This window comes from Oncorhynchus tshawytscha, unplaced genomic scaffold (assembly GCF_018296145.1).
Source record: "Oncorhynchus tshawytscha isolate Ot180627B unplaced genomic scaffold, Otsh_v2.0 Un_contig_3761_pilon_pilon, whole genome shotgun sequence".
NCBI classification, from domain to species: Eukaryota; Metazoa; Chordata; class Actinopteri; order Salmoniformes; family Salmonidae; genus Oncorhynchus; species Oncorhynchus tshawytscha.
The window spans coordinates 195,509-214,072 of NW_024609794.1; the positions used below are offsets into that span (position 1 = coordinate 195,509).

The 18,564-nt window shown below is 48.2% G+C and overlaps 1 protein-coding gene across 1 annotated transcript in view; it reads left to right on the plus strand.

The window, feature by feature from the left end:
• The window catches only part of nbeal1 (neurobeachin-like 1), a 78,492-nt gene that overhangs the window by 39,045 nt on the left and 20,883 nt on the right, over positions 1-18,564 (plus strand). The window contains 20 exon segments of the mRNA XM_042318137.1: positions 168-315; positions 675-781; positions 1,130-1,219; positions 4,917-5,000; positions 5,097-5,195; positions 5,539-6,113; positions 6,510-6,642; positions 6,790-6,909; positions 7,027-7,333; positions 7,902-7,987; positions 8,125-8,214; positions 8,482-8,668; positions 8,752-8,885; positions 13,448-13,607; positions 14,090-14,192; positions 14,385-14,544; positions 15,562-15,720; positions 15,982-16,141; positions 17,238-17,326; positions 17,765-18,349. Of these exon segments, the coding sequence (XP_042174071.1) occupies positions 168-315; positions 675-781; positions 1,130-1,219; positions 4,917-5,000; positions 5,097-5,195; positions 5,539-6,113; positions 6,510-6,642; positions 6,790-6,909; positions 7,027-7,333; positions 7,902-7,987; positions 8,125-8,214; positions 8,482-8,668; positions 8,752-8,885; positions 13,448-13,607; positions 14,090-14,192; positions 14,385-14,544; positions 15,562-15,720; positions 15,982-16,141; positions 17,238-17,326; positions 17,765-18,349 (3,576 nt within the window).

Here is an 18,564-nt window from a genome sequence, read left to right on the forward strand (position 1 = left end):
TAGGGAAGAAGGTGTTGTTCTGACAAGAGCCAGATGGTTGACTTAATAATGTTTTTATCTTCAGATTTTTTAAATAATGTGTATATTGTTGATTTCAATTGGCTGAATCGATTTGCTAATGTAGCTTATTTGAAATGTAATAAAATAACATTCCTTCATTCATACAGGTGGAGATTGGCTCAGTGCTGGAGAACTACTTCAAACTGCTCAACTCTGATCCGGCGGCAGCGGCCGTGCAGCAAGGGGTCAAAGGTCATAAGGTGCTGGGCCGCCACTGGGAGAGCCGCTTCGTAGCGCTGCAGGTGCACATGCTAGGTGAGTGACCGAACCCGGATTGTCATGTACGCCACAAAGCTGCAATAGCCCACTGAGCTAAAAGCCTAGGCATTAGCTCAGGAAGCTAACGCAAGTCTTTAAGTCTCAGACAAAGTTACTCTTTATACCAGTGTGGTTTACTGAACTACTTACATTACCACTAGCACCACTAGCACATAGGTTGAGTATTGACCACTGTCACTTGACTTCTGATTTCCATGATTTATGAAGCACTTAGAGAGAGGCCTTTTATAAATAGTTTATGAAGGCTCTCTCTCTCTCCTCCTCTCTTTGTCCCCTTATCGCTCTCTCATATCCCATTCCCCTTTTTCTTCTTCTCCTGTGTCTGTGACCTCCAGACACTATCAGGGATATGTTCCTGTGTTCGGACCGTCCCGTCCTGCAGGCCATCTTCCTCAACAGCAACTGCTTTGAGCACCTGACACGCCTCCTACAGAACAGCAAGGTATGGTCTCGCTCAGCCCTGGCACAAAGGACGTTGAACATGAGGATTGGGGGGGGGGCGTCTTAGCCTACTGTTTACTGTGTATGTTTTGCCTCAGCGTATCAAGGTAACTCTGTCTAGGAAGCATAGTGTTACCTTACACTGTGCGTGAGCCTTTCAATACAGGCTCACTGTGCATGTTATGACTTTACCTCCCCACTTAGTGCTGGAGCACTTAGGTACCACTAACCCCCCCCACCCAGCCCCTCTGAGTCACAACCTTTACCTTCTGACCCCCATCCACCACTCTTTTCTCTCTCCCTCACCCTGCCCCCCTCACCACGTCCTGTTGTTGGTTCAACTCTGCAGCTGGTTAATGCTAGGTGCACGACAGCAGAGAAGGACCAGAAAGATTTCACCAACAGGTTACTGACAGTGACAGGAGAGAGTGACACCCAGGTATACTGCCACCCTGTCACCACCGTCACTCACGCCACCACCGTCACTCATGCTATCGTCACCGCCATCCCCGTCAAGATGGCCACTCCATGACAAGATGTACATCTGTGCTGCCCTGTAGTCAGAAACAATCAATCAATCAATTAAGCAGTCACTCAATCAAGCAGTCAATCAATCAATACATTAAGCTGTCTCTCAAGCTGTCATTCAATAAATTAAGCAGTTACTAAATTAAGCAGTTACTCAATCAAGCAATCAATCAATTAAGCTATCTGTCATTCAATCAATCAAGCAGTCTATCAAGCTGTAATTCAATCAATCAAGCAGTCTATCAAGCTGTAATTCAATCAATTAAGCAGTCTTAACATTTGTCTGAAATTACTTCAAAGTAACTTTTACAGAATGTAGCCCAATCTCCAAAAGGCAACAACATCACCTGCAGTGTGTGGTCAAACCGTCCCCCCTGTTCATTGTTATTCACCTGGCCTCCCCTGCACTCACTAACACTCACTGATACCCTTTAATGTAGTTTTGCAGTGTTCTCTTGACATACAGTGGTCTGTAGTGTGTCTCTTGGTCTGTAGTGTGCTTTAGTCACAAAGACTCACCTGTAGTGAATCATCTGTAGGCAGACACTCACCTGTTGGTCTGGTTATCATGTGGCCAGGTGATTTCACACACTCTACAAAGTATTCCTTTGTAGTCAGGCAGAGTTTGAGCACCTGTAATCCGATACTCCGACTCTGTATAATGGCCACCCATGGTTACCTGGTTACCTAGCAACCTGACCACAGTCAGACCTATGCTGTCTCCTCTCCTATAGGTCAGCTGTGGAATTAATGAATGAAGATCAAATACTTTATTCATCCATTTTCCTTACAGTCCACAGACATGTCTTGTTTTATTACCCAACCTGAGAGAGACACACACACACACACACACACACACACACACACACACACACACACACACACACACACACAATGAAAGGGTGTTGGGCCAGTAACCGAAAAGTTGGTGGTTCGAATACTCGACCCGTGAAGGTGAAACATCTGTCTGTGTCCTTGAGGAACGTACTTAACCCTAGTTTGCTCCAGGGGTGCCTTACTACTATGGCTGACCCTGTAAAACAACACATTTCACTGCACCTTTTTGTTGTTGTTAACTCAGCAAAAAAAGAAACATTCTCTCACTGTCAACTGCGTTTATTTTCAGCAAACTTAACATGTGTACATATTTGTATGAACATTACAAGATTCAACAACTGAGACATAAACTGAACAAGTTCCACAGACATGTGACTAACAGAAATGGAATAATGTGTCCCTGAACAAAGGCGGGTAGTCAGTAACTACAGTGCATCTCCTCATGGACTGCACTGGATTTGCCAGTTCTTTCTGTGAGATGTTACCCCACACTTCCACCAAGGCACCTGCAAGTTCCTGGGCATTTCTGGAGGGAATGGCCCTAGCCCTCACCCTCCGATCCAACAGGTCCCAGACGTGCTCAATGGGATTGAGATCTGCGCTCTTCGCTGGCCTTGTCTTGCAGGAAATCACGCACAGAATGAGTAGTATGGCTGGTGGCATTGTCATGCTGCAGGGTCATGTCAGGATGAGCCTGCAGGAAGGGTACCACATGAGGGAGGATGTCGTCTTCCCATCCCTGGACCCTCCACCTCCAAATTGATCCTGCTCCAGAGTACAGGCCTCTGTGTAACACTCATTCCTTCAACGATAAATGCGAATCCGACCATCCACCCCTGGTGAGACAAAACCGTGACTCGTCAGTGAAGAGCACTTTTTGCCAGTCCTGTCTGGTCCAGCGACGGTGGGTTTGTGCCCATAGGCGATGTTGTTGCCAGTGATGTCTGGGGAGAACCTGCCTTACAACAGGCCTACAAGCCCTCAGTCCAGCCTCTCTCAGCCTATTGCGGATAGTCTGAGCACTGATGGAGGGATTGTGCGTTCTTGGTGTAACTCGGGCAGTTGTTGTTGTTGCCATCCTGTACCTGTCCCGCAGGTGTGATGTTTGGATGTACCAATCCTGTGCAGGTGTTGTTACACGTGGTCTGCCACTGCGAGGACGATCAGCTGTCCGTCCTGTCTCCTTGTAGAGCTGTCTTAGGTGTCTCATAGTACGGACATTGCAATTTATTGCCCTGGCCACATCTGCAGTCCTCATGCCTCCTTGAAGCATGCCTAAGACATGTTCATGCAGATGAGCAGGGACCCTAGGCATCTTTCTTTTGGTGTTTTTCAGAGTCAGTAGAAAGGCCTCTTTAGTGTTTTCTTAACTGTTACCTTAATTGCCTACCGTCTGTAAGCTGTTAGTGTCTTAACGACCTTTCCACAGGTGCATGTTCATTAATTGTTTATGGTTCATTGAACAAACATGGGAAACAGTGTTTAAACCCTTTACAATGATGATCTGTGAAGTTATTTGGATTTTTACGAATTATCTTTGAAAGACAGGGTCCTGAAAACGGGACGTTTTTTTTTTTTTTTTTTGCTGAGTTTTGTGAAACATCAAATAACTGTCAGTGCACGCATTAAAACCCCCATGACGCATTAAAACCCCCATGACGCAGTAAAGACTTAGAGTACACTGTTGGTTTACAGAGCAAAGCTACAGTACAATGAGAAGAACTAATCATCTAGTTGTCCTGTCGTGGAGTGGTCTCTTGTTCTCTCTTGTTGCTACCCATCATTCATTCATTCATTCATTTTCCTCGTGTCATTCTTCTACCCTCTTCTGTTTCCTCCCTTATGACATCTTCCCCTCCCTCCCTCCCTGTTGGTTTTCTCTGCTGGCGTCATGTGGGTTTCCAAATGGAATGCTGTCACCTCATCTGTCTTGTGTTACCATGGAGACCGTGGCTAGTGTCTTGATGGACGTCCATGGCCAAGGTGGTCTGAACATCTGTCTGAGATATATATTTCTGTGGGTTTTATTTTCTGTTTATTTTCTTTCACCACGGACAGACCCTCTCCAGCCGGTCCGAGACACACTGAATGTTGTACACTCCGTTAAAGGGAGAGAAAAGAAGGATTTGGAGAAGGGCAGAGCTGGACAGAGGATGTGTGTGAGGCTACTTTGAGCCAGTGTGTCTGTCGACAGGAGGAAGCGTTGCTCCTCCGTGTGTGTTGGTGTTCCCCTGTGTGAAGGAGAGAGGAATATATATTCTTAAAATATTGTGTTTTGGTGAGCCCTCAGAGCTTCCTGCTCCAGAGAGTACTATGATATTAGTGAGACAATGACTCTTGACGGGAAATTGCCATTTTTCCTGGTGTTGTCTGGAGCAGAAAGGCCTGACGTCTTTTTTCTCTTTAATTCAAGGGCAATAAGAGCAATGAGCACTTATGCTGCAGCTTCTGTCCACGAATAATCAGACACTAAACCTCTGCAGTGATTACACACACACACACACACACACACACCAACAGCCTCCTTTTATTCCTGCGAGTGGAGTGAGGTATCATTAAGCATGATGTCAATGTTATAATCGGAGAATGATGATCATTAAATTATGATTTGATAAGTCATAAAAACCTTAATCATTCATTTTGTTTGCATGAAGGCAGGGATATAAAGGGGCTAGTTTCACTCACGTACAATACTGCACACACCCCCCTGAGAGGTTAAGGAAATGGGGATTGGCTCAGGAGAAAGATTGACAGGTCTGATATCGTCTCAGGTGTTTCAAGGGCGACTGGACTCTCTCGCCGTGGCAACCATCAAAGCCCTGACGACGGTGATGCACAAGTCACCTGCTGCAAAGGTGAACCACACACACACAACCCTTCCAACATATCCATATATATATAGACTGATCCACACAAACAGTATTGCTAACAGTTTAGTCCCGCCCCTACAGGAGGTGTTCAAGGAGCGGATTGGCTACACTCACCTGTTTGAGGTTCTGGTGTCCCTGGGCCAGCCCTCCAGACACCTGCTGAAGGAACTGATGAATATGGTGAGAGATTCCCTCTGTCACTGGAGTTCTTCTCATATTAAAGTACAACCTATTTCCCATAGTAGACTACTTTTGACTGGACTTTACACTAACTTTTAATGCCACTGTAACACAAGGCATATTGTTTTTTTAATTTAAGGCCTTAAACCAAAATGCAATAACAAGCCTTCTACTATCTATACACTATTATGGGCATATTGTCTTGTGGCTCATAGTCACAGGAGCATCATTCTACATGGAGAATAGGGTTGCATTTGGGACATAAAACCCCCTGTATATCTGTGCACTTACCCGCTATGTGTCATGTCTGCCCTCTCTCCTTCCCCGCCCTCCCCTCCCTCAGGCTGTGGAGGGTGAACACAGCTCGGTGGGTATCCTGGGCATCAGTAACGTGGAGCCCCTGCTCCTCCTCATCCAGTGGCTCCCAGAGATGGACTCTGCTGAGCTGCAGGTGTTCACTGCCGACTGGCTCCGCCGCCTCTGCTGCATCAACCGACAGACGCGCGCCACCTGCGTCAACGCCGCCATGGCCGTGCGGCTCCTCGCCACCCTTGGGCACCACGCTCGCCTGCACCGGGCGTGCGCTGAAAGCCTTGTCAGTTTGCTAGGGTCGCTGGGGAGCCAGTCGCTGAGCGGCGGTGAGCTCCTCCAGTTACTCAGGCTTCTGAGGCCGCTGGAGCCCGGGCAGCCTCACCCGTACGTGGGCCCGGTGTTGAGGGCGGTCCTGGGCATGGTGCGGAAGCAGGGTCTGGAGAGCGCCATGCAGTACTTTGATCTGTCGCCCAGCATGGCTGGCATCGCCGTGCCAATGGTGATGCGCTGGCCGGGCCCCGCCTTCAGCTTCCTGGCCTGGCTCTCATTGGACCAGGACCAGCAGGGACTGCCCGGCAAGGGTGACAAGAGGAAGCAGCTGTACAGGTGAGAGACGGAGGAAGGAGGGTGAAGCGAGAAGGAGGGTGAAGCGAGAAGGAGGGTGAAGCGAGAAGGAGGGTGAAGCGAGAAGGAGGGTGAAGCGAGAAGGAGGGTGAAGCGAGAAGGAGGGTTGAGTGATCTAGGGAGAGGGAGGGATGGATGGATTGATGGAGGGAGGTGGATGAGGTAGAGATGGTGGTCGAGGGAGGGAGGGATGGTAGAGGGATGGATGGAGGTGGATGAGGTAGAGATGGTGGTCGAGGGAGGGAGGGATGGTAGAGGGATGGATGGATGGATGGAGGTGGATGAGGTAGAGATGGTGGCCGAGGGACGGAGAGACAGGAGGATGGGGAGAGACAGGTTAAGAGTGTGTAACGTGCTCTGTTGTCTGTTCCTCTGTAGTTTCTTCACCCCGGGAGGAACGGGCTTGGAGGCCTTCATCAGTTCAGCAGGGGTACTGGTGGTTGCAGTGTGCACCAAGAAGGAGTACATGACAGTGATGCTACCAGACTACTCTTTCTGTGACTCACTCTGGGTGAGTGACATCACTTTTCTGTAGGCTTGTCTGTGTCATAGAATTAAACATAGACCCCTAGAATGGATATATCTCCATGGTCTGTATGGCTGGCTGCCGACAGGTTGAATTGTGGGAGATTGAGTCCTGTGTGTGTTCTGCCCACAGCACAGTATAGGTGTAGTCCATGTACCGGGGAAGAGGCCATTTGGACAGAGTCTAGTTTACATCTATGTAGATGGACAGCAGAAACTGTCAGCACCACTCAAGTACCCAACCATGACAGAGGTGAGAGTTACCATGAATTACATTGTGTGTGCGCGCGCGTTGTTTATATACAATTGTGTGTATGTTTTTGCCCGTGAGCTCATATTCAGTTCCCTGACTGTGTTTTTGCCCCCTCAGCCTTTCACCTCCTGCTGCATCGGCTCAGCGGGCCATCGGACCACCACGCCACCCCCCTCCCAAATCCCAGACCCCCCCTTCTCCGGGGCACCCCCTTCCACCCGCTCCTCCCTGGGGGGCATCCTGTCGACCCAGGGCTGGGGGAGCCTCCTGGGGGGCAAGCCTGAGTCGGTCACCAAGTTGATCTCTGCGGGGACGCAGGACAGCGAGTGGGGCAGCCCCACCTCCCTGCAGGGCCAACTGGGTAACGTCATGGTGTTCCACGAAGCACTGCAGCCCAACCACGTCAAGGCCCTCTGCAGCCTCGGTGAGAGAGATGGGGAGAATCTAAATAGCATTTCCTTGATTCCTCGCATCCTCTCTTCTCGCCTCTGTTTCAACCTACTGGATGAAAAGGTCAGAAGGGAGGGACCTCTGATGTTCTCATCCAATGGGTTTTGAGGAGGAGGTGACGAGAGGACGCAAGGAATCAGGGAAATGCAGTTGGGTTTCTCCCATAGAACTATTTTAAAATGCATCCCTGAACGTTCCTTCCTCCCTTCCTTGAGATAATCTCGATAATCCCGATAATCTGATCGGGATTAGATTATTGAAGCCTATGGACTTTCTCCATTGATTCTCTGCCTGAAGTGTGCATCCGTTGACTCCTCTTCATGCTTTTACAGGCATTAGATTGATGTGAGCATTGGCGGAGAAAGTTTCCACCATATTTTTCACACCTCTTCATTTCTGTTGGAGTCTCGTCAATCAGATGTTGTCAGAACAGTGATTTCTTCAAAGGAAGGAAGGATGCGTTTCATGAGCATTGGAACACGGCCAGGGACAGAGTTATAGTCATGTTATCTTATCTTTGGTTGGTTTCCTTCTCTTCTCAGGGCCAAACTGCATTTCTCCTTTCAAGACCCAGGAGGCGGAGCTCGGTGACCTCACAACTAAACTTCTGCTGCACTACTCCCCCAAGGTGATTGGACTAGGCTACTGTCAGTCATTTACCTCATTACTCCACGCCCATGCTTTATTATTACAGTCATGGATGTTAATGACTTGTCAGTTGTGACAGGCGGTATAACAAGGAAATATGTCTCCTGGTTCCTACAGGCTTGTCGGAACCCCATCTGTTTGGACCTGTCCCCCAACCTCCTCCATGGGCGTCTGACTGGGAACAAGGTTGTCAACTGGGACATCAAGGTACGATTTAACAACGACAACATATTCTCCTAATTTTATTGTTGAATATTTGATTGGATGGTTGATGGGTGGTATGTAGTGTAGAGGTTACATAAGTCAATCAGTAGCTGCAAGATTGCTGGTTCCAATCTCGGCCAGGCAATAGGGTGTTGTCTTGGGAGATGGTTACAGGGCAAAATTATATTCAATGCCGTCTCTGATTATTTCCCCTTTCTGATTCTGCCTCTGGTTAATTTTCCCCTTTCTGATTCACACTACTGTGTTCAGGATATGATCAACTGCGTGGGAGGTCTACCTGTCCTCTTCCCCATCCTGGAGCAACTCACCCTGCTGACACCTGAGAACCACACCGCTGCCGACCCCACCGGGTCAGAGTTCATCAGCCCCACCCCTGACGCGGCCACCTCCCCTGGGGACGGGGACTGGGTCATCCTGCCCTCCAACAGGTCCTCGGGTGAGTCCCCAACACAAAACATGTTTAGCTTTAGGTGATAATACAAGCATTACAGTTATTGAACTGAACGGACTGTGTTTCAGAGGCGCGTCTGGAGAAGAACCTGGTTGCCACCTTCCTGCTGGTGCTGAAGCACTTCCTGCAGCGTCACCCCATCAACCAGGAGAGCCTGCTGCACTCCCATGGAGTAGCCACCCTGGGGGGACTGATGCAGAAGGTTTAGACACTCTGTTAACGCTTTCTTTGTCTGCCTGTCTCCCTCTCGCTCTTTCGTTCTCTTCGTTCGTGTAGATGGTAGTAAAGTGACTATGCATAGATAATAAACAGTGAGTAGCAGTGTAAAAACAAGGGGGGGGGGTTGTCAATGTAAATGGTCCAGGTTGCCATTTGCTTAATTGTTGCAGAGGGAGGTGTTCAGTCCCGGGGACCTTAGCTTAGTGATGAGCTTTGTGGGCACTATTGTGTTGAACGCTGAGCTGTAGTCAATGAATAGCATTCTCACAAGTGTTCATTTTGTCCAGGTGGGAAAGGCCAGTGTTGGAGTGCGATTGAGATTGCATCATCTGTGGATCTGTTGGGGCGGTATGCAAATTGGAGTGGGTCTATGGTTTCTGGGATAATGGTGTTTATGTGAGCCATGACCAGCATTTCAAAGCACTTCATGGCCAACGAAGTGAGTGCCACAGGCGGTAATCATTTAGGCAGTTTACCTTGCTTCCTCGGGCACAGGGACTAGGGTGGTCTGCTTGAAACATGTAGGTATTACAGATTCGGTCAGGGAGAGGTTGAAAATGTCAGTGAAGACACTTGCCAGTTGGTCCGCGCATGCTCTGAGTACACATCCTGGTAATCTGTCTGGGCCTGCGGCCTTGTGAATGTTGAACTATTTAAAGGTCTTGCTCACATTGGCTACGGAGAGCGTGATCCCACAGTCGTCCGGAACAGCTGGTGCTCTCATGCATGCTTCAGTGTTGCTTGCCTCGAAGCGAGCCTAAAAGGCATTGTCTGGTAGACTCGAGTCACTGGGCAGCTCGCGGCTGTGTTTCCCTTTGTAGAGAGAGTAGATGCCTAGAGAGAGAGAGTAGATGCCTAGAGAGAGAGAGTAGATGCCTAGAGAGAGAGAGTAGATGCCTAGAGAGAGAGAGTAGATGCCTAGAGAGAGAGAGTAGATGCCTAGAGAGAGAGAGTAGATGCCTAGAGAGAGAGAGTAGATGACGAGAGAGAGAGAGTCGATGATTCCTAGAGAGAGAGAGAGTCGATGACTAGAGAGAGAGAGAGAGATGACGATGAGAGAGAGAGAGTCGATGACTAGAGAGAGAGTCGATGACTAGAGAGAGAGAGAGTCGATGACTAGAGAGAGAGAGAGTCGATGACTAGAGAGAGAGAGAGTCGATGACTAGAGAGAGAGAGAGTCGATGACTAGAGAGAGAGAGAGTCGATGACTAGAGAGAGTCGATGACTAGAGAGAGTCGATGACTAGAGAGAGAGAGAGTCGATGACTAGAGAGAGAGAGAGATGACTAGAGAGAGAGAGAGTATGACTAGAGAGAGAGAGTCGATGACTAGAGAGAGAGAGACGATAGAGAGAGAGAGAGTCGATGACTAGAGAGAGAGAGAGTCGATGACTAGAGAGAGAGAGTCGATGACTAGAGAGAGAGAGTCGATGACTAGAGAGAGAGAGAGTCGATGACTAGAGAGAGAGAGAGTCGATGACTAGAGAGAGAGAGAGATGACCGATGACTAGAGAGAGAGAGAGTCGATGACTAGAGAGAGAGAGAGTCGATGACTAGAGAGAGAGAGAGTCGATGACTAGAGAGAGAGAGAGACTAGAGAGAGAGAGAGTCGATGACTAGAGAGAGAGAGAGTCGATGACTAGAGAGAGAGAGAGTCGATGACTAGAGAGAGAGAGAGTCGATGACTAGAGAGAGAGAGAGAGTCGATGACTAGAGAGAGAGAGAGTCGATGACTGACTAGAGAGAGAGAGAGTCGATGACTCGATGAGAGAGAGAGAGAGATGACTAGAGAGAGAGAGTCGATGACTGACTCGATGACTAGAGAGAGAGAGTCGATGACTAGAGAGAGAGAGTCGATGACTAGAGAGAGAGAGAGTCGATGACGATGACTAGAGAGAGAGAGTCGATGACTAGAGAGAGAGAGTCGATGACTAGAGAGAGAGAGTCGATGACTAGAGAGAGAGAGAGTCGATGACTCGATGACTAGAGAGAGAGAGAGTCGATGACTAGAGAGAGATGAGAGTAGATGACTGACGATGACTAGACTAGAGAGAGATGACTAGAGAGAGAGAGTCGATGACTAGAGAGAGAGAGTCGATGACTAGAGAGAGAGAGTCGATGACTAGAGAGAGAGATGATGACTAGAGAGAGAGAGTCGATAGAGTCGATGACTAGAGAGAGATGACTAGAGAGAGAGAGTCGATGACTAGAGAGAGAGTCGATGACTAGAGAGAGAGTCGATGACTAGAGAGTCGATGACTAGAGAGAGAGAGTAGATGACTAGAGAGAGAGAGAGATGACTAGAGAGAGAGTCGATGACTAGAGTAGATGACTAGAGAGAGAGAGTAGATGACTAGAGAGAGAGAGTAGATGACTAGAGAGAGAGAGAGATGACTAGAGAGAGAGAGAGTAGATGCCTAGAGAGAGAGTCGATGACTAGAGAGAGAGAGTCGATGACTAGAGAGAGAGAGAGTCGATGACTAGAGAGAGAGAGAGAGTCGATGACTAGAGAGAGAGAGAGAGTCGATGACTAGAGAGAGAGTCGATGACTAGAGAGAGTCGATGACTAGAGAGAGAGAGAGTCGATGACTAGAGAGAGACTAGAGAGTCGATGACTAGAGAGAGAGAGAGTCGATGACTAGAGAGAGAGAGAGTCGATGACTAGAGAGAGAGAGAGTCGATGACTAGAGAGAGAGAGTCGATGACTAGAGAGAGAGAGAGTCGATGACTAGAGAGAGAGAGAGAGATGACTAGAGAGAGAGAGATGACTAGAGAGAGAGTCGATGACTAGAGAGAGAGAGTCGATGACTAGAGAGAGAGAGAGAGATGACTAGAGAGAGAGATGACTAGAGAGACGATGACTAGAGAGAGAGAGATGACGATGACTAGAGAGAGAGAGAGTCGATGACTAGAGAGAGAGAGAGTCGATGACTAGAGAGAGAGAGAGTCGATGACTAGAGAGAGAGAGAGTCGATGACTAGAGAGAGAGAGTCGATGAGAGTCGATGACTAGAGAGAGAGAGAGTCGAGACGATGACTCGATGACTAGAGAGAGAGACGATGACTAGAGAGAGAGAGAGTCGATGACTAGAGAGAGAGAGAGTCGATGACTAGAGAGAGAGATGACTAGAGAGAGAGTCGATGACGATGAGAGACGATGACTAGAGAGAGAGAGAGTCGATGAGAGAGAGAGTCGATCGATGACTAGAGAGAGAGTCGATGACTAGAGAGAGAGTCGATGACTAGAGAGAGAGTCGATGAGAGAGAGTCGATGACTAGAGAGAGAGAGAGTCGATGACTAGAGAGAGAGAGAGTCGATGACTAGAGAGAGAGTCGATGACTAGAGAGAGAGAGAGAGTCGATGACTAGAGAGAGAGAGAGTCGATGACTAGAGAGAGAGAGAGTCGATGACTAGAGAGAGAGAGAGAGAGACGATGACTAGAGAGAGAGAGAGAGTAGATGACTAACTAGAGGGAGAGAGACTAGATGCAAATCAATTTATAACACTTTTGACATGCGTTTTTCTGGATTTTTTTTGTTCTGTCTCTCACTGTTCAAATAAACCCACCATTATAGACTGATCATTTCTTAGTCAGTGGGCAAACGTACAAAATCAGCAGGGGATCAAATACTTTGTTCCCTCACTGTACAAATACGGTCACTGTCAGTGGGGGGGGGAGACGTCGTCGATGCACTTATTGATGAAGCTGGTGACACGTGGTATATTCTCAATGCCATTGGATGAATCCTGAAACATATTCCAGTCTGTGCTGCAAAACAGTCCTGTAGCGTAGCAACCGCGTCATCTGGCCACTTCCGTATTCAGCAAGTCACTGGTACTTCCTGCTTTAGTTTTTGCTTGTAAGAATTATGATCAGATGTGCAAAATAGATGGTGAGGGGGAGCTTTGTATGCGTCTCGCTGTGTGGAGTAAAGGTGGTCTATAGTGTTTTTTGACATGCTGGTAGAAATGAGGTAACATGGATTTAAGTTCGCCTGCGTTAAAGTCCCGCCCACTAGGATGAGTATTTTCTTGTTTGCTTAAGGCCTTATACAGCTCTGTGAGTGTGGTCTTAGTGCCAGCATCAGTTTGTGGTGGTAAATGGACTGCTACTAAAAATATAGATAAACTCTCTTGGTAGATGGTGTGGTCTACAGTTTATCATGAAGTATTCTACCTCAGGCGAGCAATGCCTCAAGACCTCCTTAATATTAGACATTGCGCACCAGCTGTTATTGACAAATAGACACACCCCCACCCCTCATCTTCCCAGACGTAGCTGTTCTGTCCTGGCGATGCAAGGACAACCCAGCCAACTGAATATTATCCGTGTCGTCGTTTAGCCACGCCGTTATCAACTCTCTCTGGCTCTTTCATTCTCTCTGTCTCCTATTTCTCTCTCTTGCCTGTGCTCTCTCAATCTCTTTCCACTCTCTCTTTCTGTCATTCTCTCTCGCTCTCTTTGTTCTTTGTCTCTGTCATTCTCTCTACTCTCTCCTCTCTTATTGATTCTCTCTCTTGGCGTGTGTGTATTTCTCTCTGTGTAGCTGCCTGCCAGTCTGGTGGATGTGAGTGTCTTGGTGTCTGCTCAGCTCCTGGTGGAGCAGGTTACCTATGAAAAGAACCAGCAGCTGCTGCAGCAGCTCCACACACACCTTCTGTTCAACTTCAGCATCTGGAACCTGGGAGACTTCCCCCTGCGCATCGGTGAGCACCTGGGACCATGGGTCTGTGTGGGGGGGGGGGGTTCACGTGTTAGTCGATATGAGAGTGTGATTGGTTGCAAATCCAGGGACAAGTTGAAGTTTGTTCCACCTGAGCAAGTCAGAGACCACTATAATGACACACCACATGCGTTTGATGGACCCTTTTTGTCTACTTCTAATGCCACCTTCACATGCTAGTCGGAACTCTGAAGTTTCCGACTTGCTAACTGGTTGAACGTGGCACGTGCATTACTACAACCAGTTAGCAAGTCGGAAATTTCAAGAGTTTCCTAGTTCCGACTAGAACGTGAAAGCGGCATAATGCATCTTACGGGCAAAGTAATCCAAAAGTAACTGACAGTAATCAAATTAAGTTTGGGTAATCCAAAAGTTCTGTTACTGATTCCATTTTTGGGCAGGTAACATTGATTACATTTTAGAATGTGTGTGTGACTCTTGTCAATCTTTCTCGTGGTGATGAAGGTCACATCCAGTACATGTCCACCGTCATCAAAGAAAACAGGAAGCAGTTCCGGAAGAAATACGGAGTTCAATTTCTACTGGACACCATTCGCCTTTACTACGGGTGGGACGCCATCTCCCAGAATGCTTAGCTTCTGGTTTTTACTCATGATTCATAATTGTCCTACTCTAGCTCCATCTGTTACATGAGATGTATGTATTGTAATAAGTTCTACAGTCAACTTGATTTCTCATAAAATAATATTTATGTCAAACATATGTTTGTTTTTTTAATAAATGATTCTAAATCTGTCAGTAAGAGTGTCAGCAGGGAGGGAGATATTAGTGAAGACGACAATCAGACCATCCGATCGTCCCTCTGCGGCCTCCTGAAGTATTACATCAGCAAGGGTATGACCCAGGAGGAGATGCACAGCATTCTGGGATACATCGCCGCCATCGGAGACGAGGAGCAGGTGAGGGATGGATGGAAGGGAGGAACGGACAGATGACGGGTCCATGACTTGTCAGAATCTTTGTCTCTGTTACAATATTAACACTAATGAAGCCATGCATCGTATCATGGATTAACATGGATAAAGCAGATGTCCTGTAGTCAGAGGACTCCACTCCATATGAGTAACATTGAAGACGAGATGGTTAATAGACTGGCTATTACCCGATGTGGAAGACCGAGTGCAATTCAACCTCTCTCACTTATTGACCCTCTCTGAATAAGCCCAAGTTGTCTTCAATATCCATGTACTGGAATATCACTTAGAAATCCTATGAGGACCATTGCTGTGGTGCCTATGAGGGAACAGCTGCCTGCTCTGTGCCTGGCACAGTGGTGAGGGCTCTGTGTTTCCAGCCTGCGGCTACACTAAGGACAGCCCTGGTCTCTGGCCTGCTGGTTACCTAGGTCTCTGGAAGAAAGCTTTCCTCCCTAATAGCCTTCAACTGCCTGCTCTGTTTAACTGACTGCGGCAGGCCTCTGTCTCTCAAGGCCCAGCTTCCCATCCACTCACTTCACACAGGATTTATACGCCTGGCATTCAATGAGGATCTGTTTCCTGTGTGTCCGTGTCCTTCCTCTCTCCCTCCTTTTCTCCAGCTCTTTTTCCTGTTTGTCTTATCCTCTTACACAGGTTTCTATACACAGTGTTGTGTGTGTGTGTGCGCCTTGGTGGAGCTGCGAACCGTGTGTGTGTGTGTTGTGTGTGTGTGCGCGCCTTGGTGGAGTTGCTAACCGTGTGTGTGTGTGTGTGTGTTGTGTGTGCGCCTTGGTGTGTGTGTGTGTGTGTGTGTGTGCGCCTTGGTGGAGTTGCTAACCGTGTGTGTTGTGTGTGTGTGTGCGCCTTGGTGGAGTTGCTAACCGTGTGTGTTGTGTTGTGTGTGTGCGCGCCTTGGTGGAGTTGCTAACCGTGTGTGTTGTGTTGTGTGTGTGTGTGCGCGCCTTGGTGGAGTTGCTAACCGTGTGTGTGTCCCTCTAGCTGTGTGGAGTGATAGAGTTGCTGCTCAGTCTGCTCCAGACCAGTGCTGCCAGGGACCAGCTTTTCCTGCTTCTGTTTGAGCCGGGGGCGGCGGACTCATGCTACGCCCTGCTGCTCAACACCAAACACTCAGACCGCCTCCGAGAGCTCGTCTTCAAGGTGAGGGACCTCCTCACACGTACCAACACACACGGATGTTTAAGTGTGTTGTGGTTTTGACGACTTCCGAATTTGTGTTGGACATGGAGAACTTACTGGTCTAGAAATAATAATAATTTTACTTTGAAAATGTGGAGTAGGTTATGTTGTGCAGATGAGTCAGTACTTTCACTAGGTAGTATACAAGACCCTTCTCTTTCAGACATTGAATGCTGCTAATGTAACATAATTGAATGGTCTTTGCCATGTGTGAGAGTCCAGATGTTTGACCGCATGCTGCGCTGCGACCGTGTCTATGAGAAGAACAAGCAGAGGCTGAAGCTGAGGGAGGTGGGATACTCTGGTCTCTCCCTGCTCTTCTCTGACCTCCACGTCACCCCCTCCCTTGTCAAGAGCCTGCTCAACCAGGTGCTCCACACAGGTGGGTGACGGTGTCCCTCCCACCCCTTCTCTCACCCTGTCAGTGTCCACCATACCATTCAAATATGTTTCTGGGGACTAGATCACTATGGTTGGAGACGGCTCCTTCAACAGCCAATCATCAACATTGTTTTTCAATTCAATTAAACTTTTATTTTTTTTTAACCTTTTATTTAACTAGGCAAGTCGGTTAAGAACAAATTCTCATTTTCAATGACGGCCTAGGAACAGTGGGTTAACTGCCTGTTCAGGGGCAGAACGACAGGTTTGTTACTAGTCCAACGCTCTAACCACTAGGCTACCCTGCCGCCCCAAATAGTTATTGTGTCCGAAGGGTAATTCATTGGCAACTTAACAAATACATACAAAACAGCAAACACATTCAATAAGTAAAAGGCAATACAAATGTGTTGGGTGATTTAAAAAATATATATATATATTTTTTTTTTACCCAAGCAATATCTATAGTAACGCAGGTGAAGTGGTTTCATTTCATTGGCCAATAAAAAAGAATGAGAACTGACTCCGCTTCACCCAGCTGTCCCTATAGACCTTGGTAGATGTGGTGTTCAGCCCTTGCATAGTTTTGATTGGCTGGCTCTACTCCCATGACTCCATTGGAGTTTGATTTAGTGGCCAATCAATGAAGCGTTGAGGGCTAATTGATTGGCTGGGGTGAGGCTGAAGTTGGACGGAGTGTAGACTGCGGACTATGGCTTCCTCTCTATAAATAAATGACTGAATGAATGGCTGGAGAGAGTCAGGGCGGTTCTGCAGTGAGGTTTGTATGGGCGAAGGGCAGGAGAAGGAAATCAATGTTTCTCCAGTGTACTTCAGGTTATTGTTTTACCCATTCAGCTATATGGACAGATCAATCAGGGTTATGTTCAGCTGGGAGAAAACGTTTTCAAACAGTGAGGTACTTCCTGAACACGCTTTTCTGCCTTCCGTTGAGAAATGTTTTTATACGGTGCGCCCTACTGAACATGACCCAGTATTATGGTGTGGCCCAACAGGTAATAAGAGATTCAGTCAATGTGTACTCTACTAAATTATATGGCTATGGCTTATCATGTTGACCTTTGACCCCCCCTTAGATCATGTGGTGAGCTACAAGGACCTTATGGCCCTGGTCCAGCTGACTCACCGGGCCGGGCCCAGCGTACGCCTGCTCGTGTGCAATAGGGTGAGGGAACAGAGCACACACACTAAGTTATTAAAACGACACACATACCCGGTTCTCAGGGTAGAAACAGACATCTTCCTACATACCAGATGTTGATATCCATAATAATTAAATCACTATCCATCCCCCCTCTCTATCCATCCCCCCCTCTCTATCTGTACCCCCTCTCTATCCTTCCCCCCTCTCTATCCTTCCCCCCCCCTCTATCCTTCCTCCTCCCCCCTCTATCCTTCCTCTCTCTCTCTCCCTCACTATCATTCCTTCCCTCCTTGTATCCCTTGTTCTTTCTCCAACCCCAAAAAAAGATTCAATCATTGATGACATAAATAACATAAAAGTAAGCATAATACTAAATGAATAATAAAGAACAGGTCAGTAATGTTGAATGAGCAATAATGAATACTTGGGTAGTAATACTACTGCTCTCTCTCCCTCTAGCTGTACCAGCTCCTCCAGTCCCAGCAGGATGCGGCGCGGGAGATCTCCAGGCAGCTGTGCTGGCAGGAGACCCTGATGAGGCTGTTCCTGCGCTCTCCCTGCGAGGGCGGCCCGGGGCGGGGCGACGCTGCCAGCACCTGCAGCCTGGACCTCAACCTCAGCCGGGGCAGCGGCAGCCGCCTAGAACTGCCCCTGGAGAGGAGGGGCCGAGCAGGCAGCGCCGGGAGACTGGTGGATGAAGACCGCCTCAGCATGAGCTCCAGAAGATCAGTGGATAGTCTTGAAAACGGGGATGTGCTTTCGCTTCTGGACACGCCAGTTAGTCAGATTGGGGAGGGCCTGTTGCTCAAGCCCTGGGAGTCTGGGGGAGGGAAAGCAGGGGGGTTGAGTTTGGACCTGTCCCACATGAGTGCCTACGAGGGCGGGGAGAGCGGCAACCAGACGCCGGGGAGCATGGTCAGCACGCCATCGCCGCTGGAGGCGTCAGCCAAGGCCTTCCCAGATGCCTCGGCGGCGTCCCTCACCGAGGACAGCTTCCTGTTCAGCGACAACGTGTCGTTGGGGGAGTCGTTCAGCTGCGCTGAGGTGAGACACCTGTCTATAGTGGTTTCCTCTCCTCTTCATTGTAGCTAGCCACAGTGGCTGTATATCAATATATAAAAGTGGTTTCCTCTAGGTGGTTTCCTGAAGGCCCTAGGAAGTCTGACTAGTCACAGTGGCTGTATATCAATAGACAAAAGTGTTTTCCTCTAGGTGGTTTCCTGAAGGCCCTAGGAAGTCTGACTAGTCACAGTGGCTGT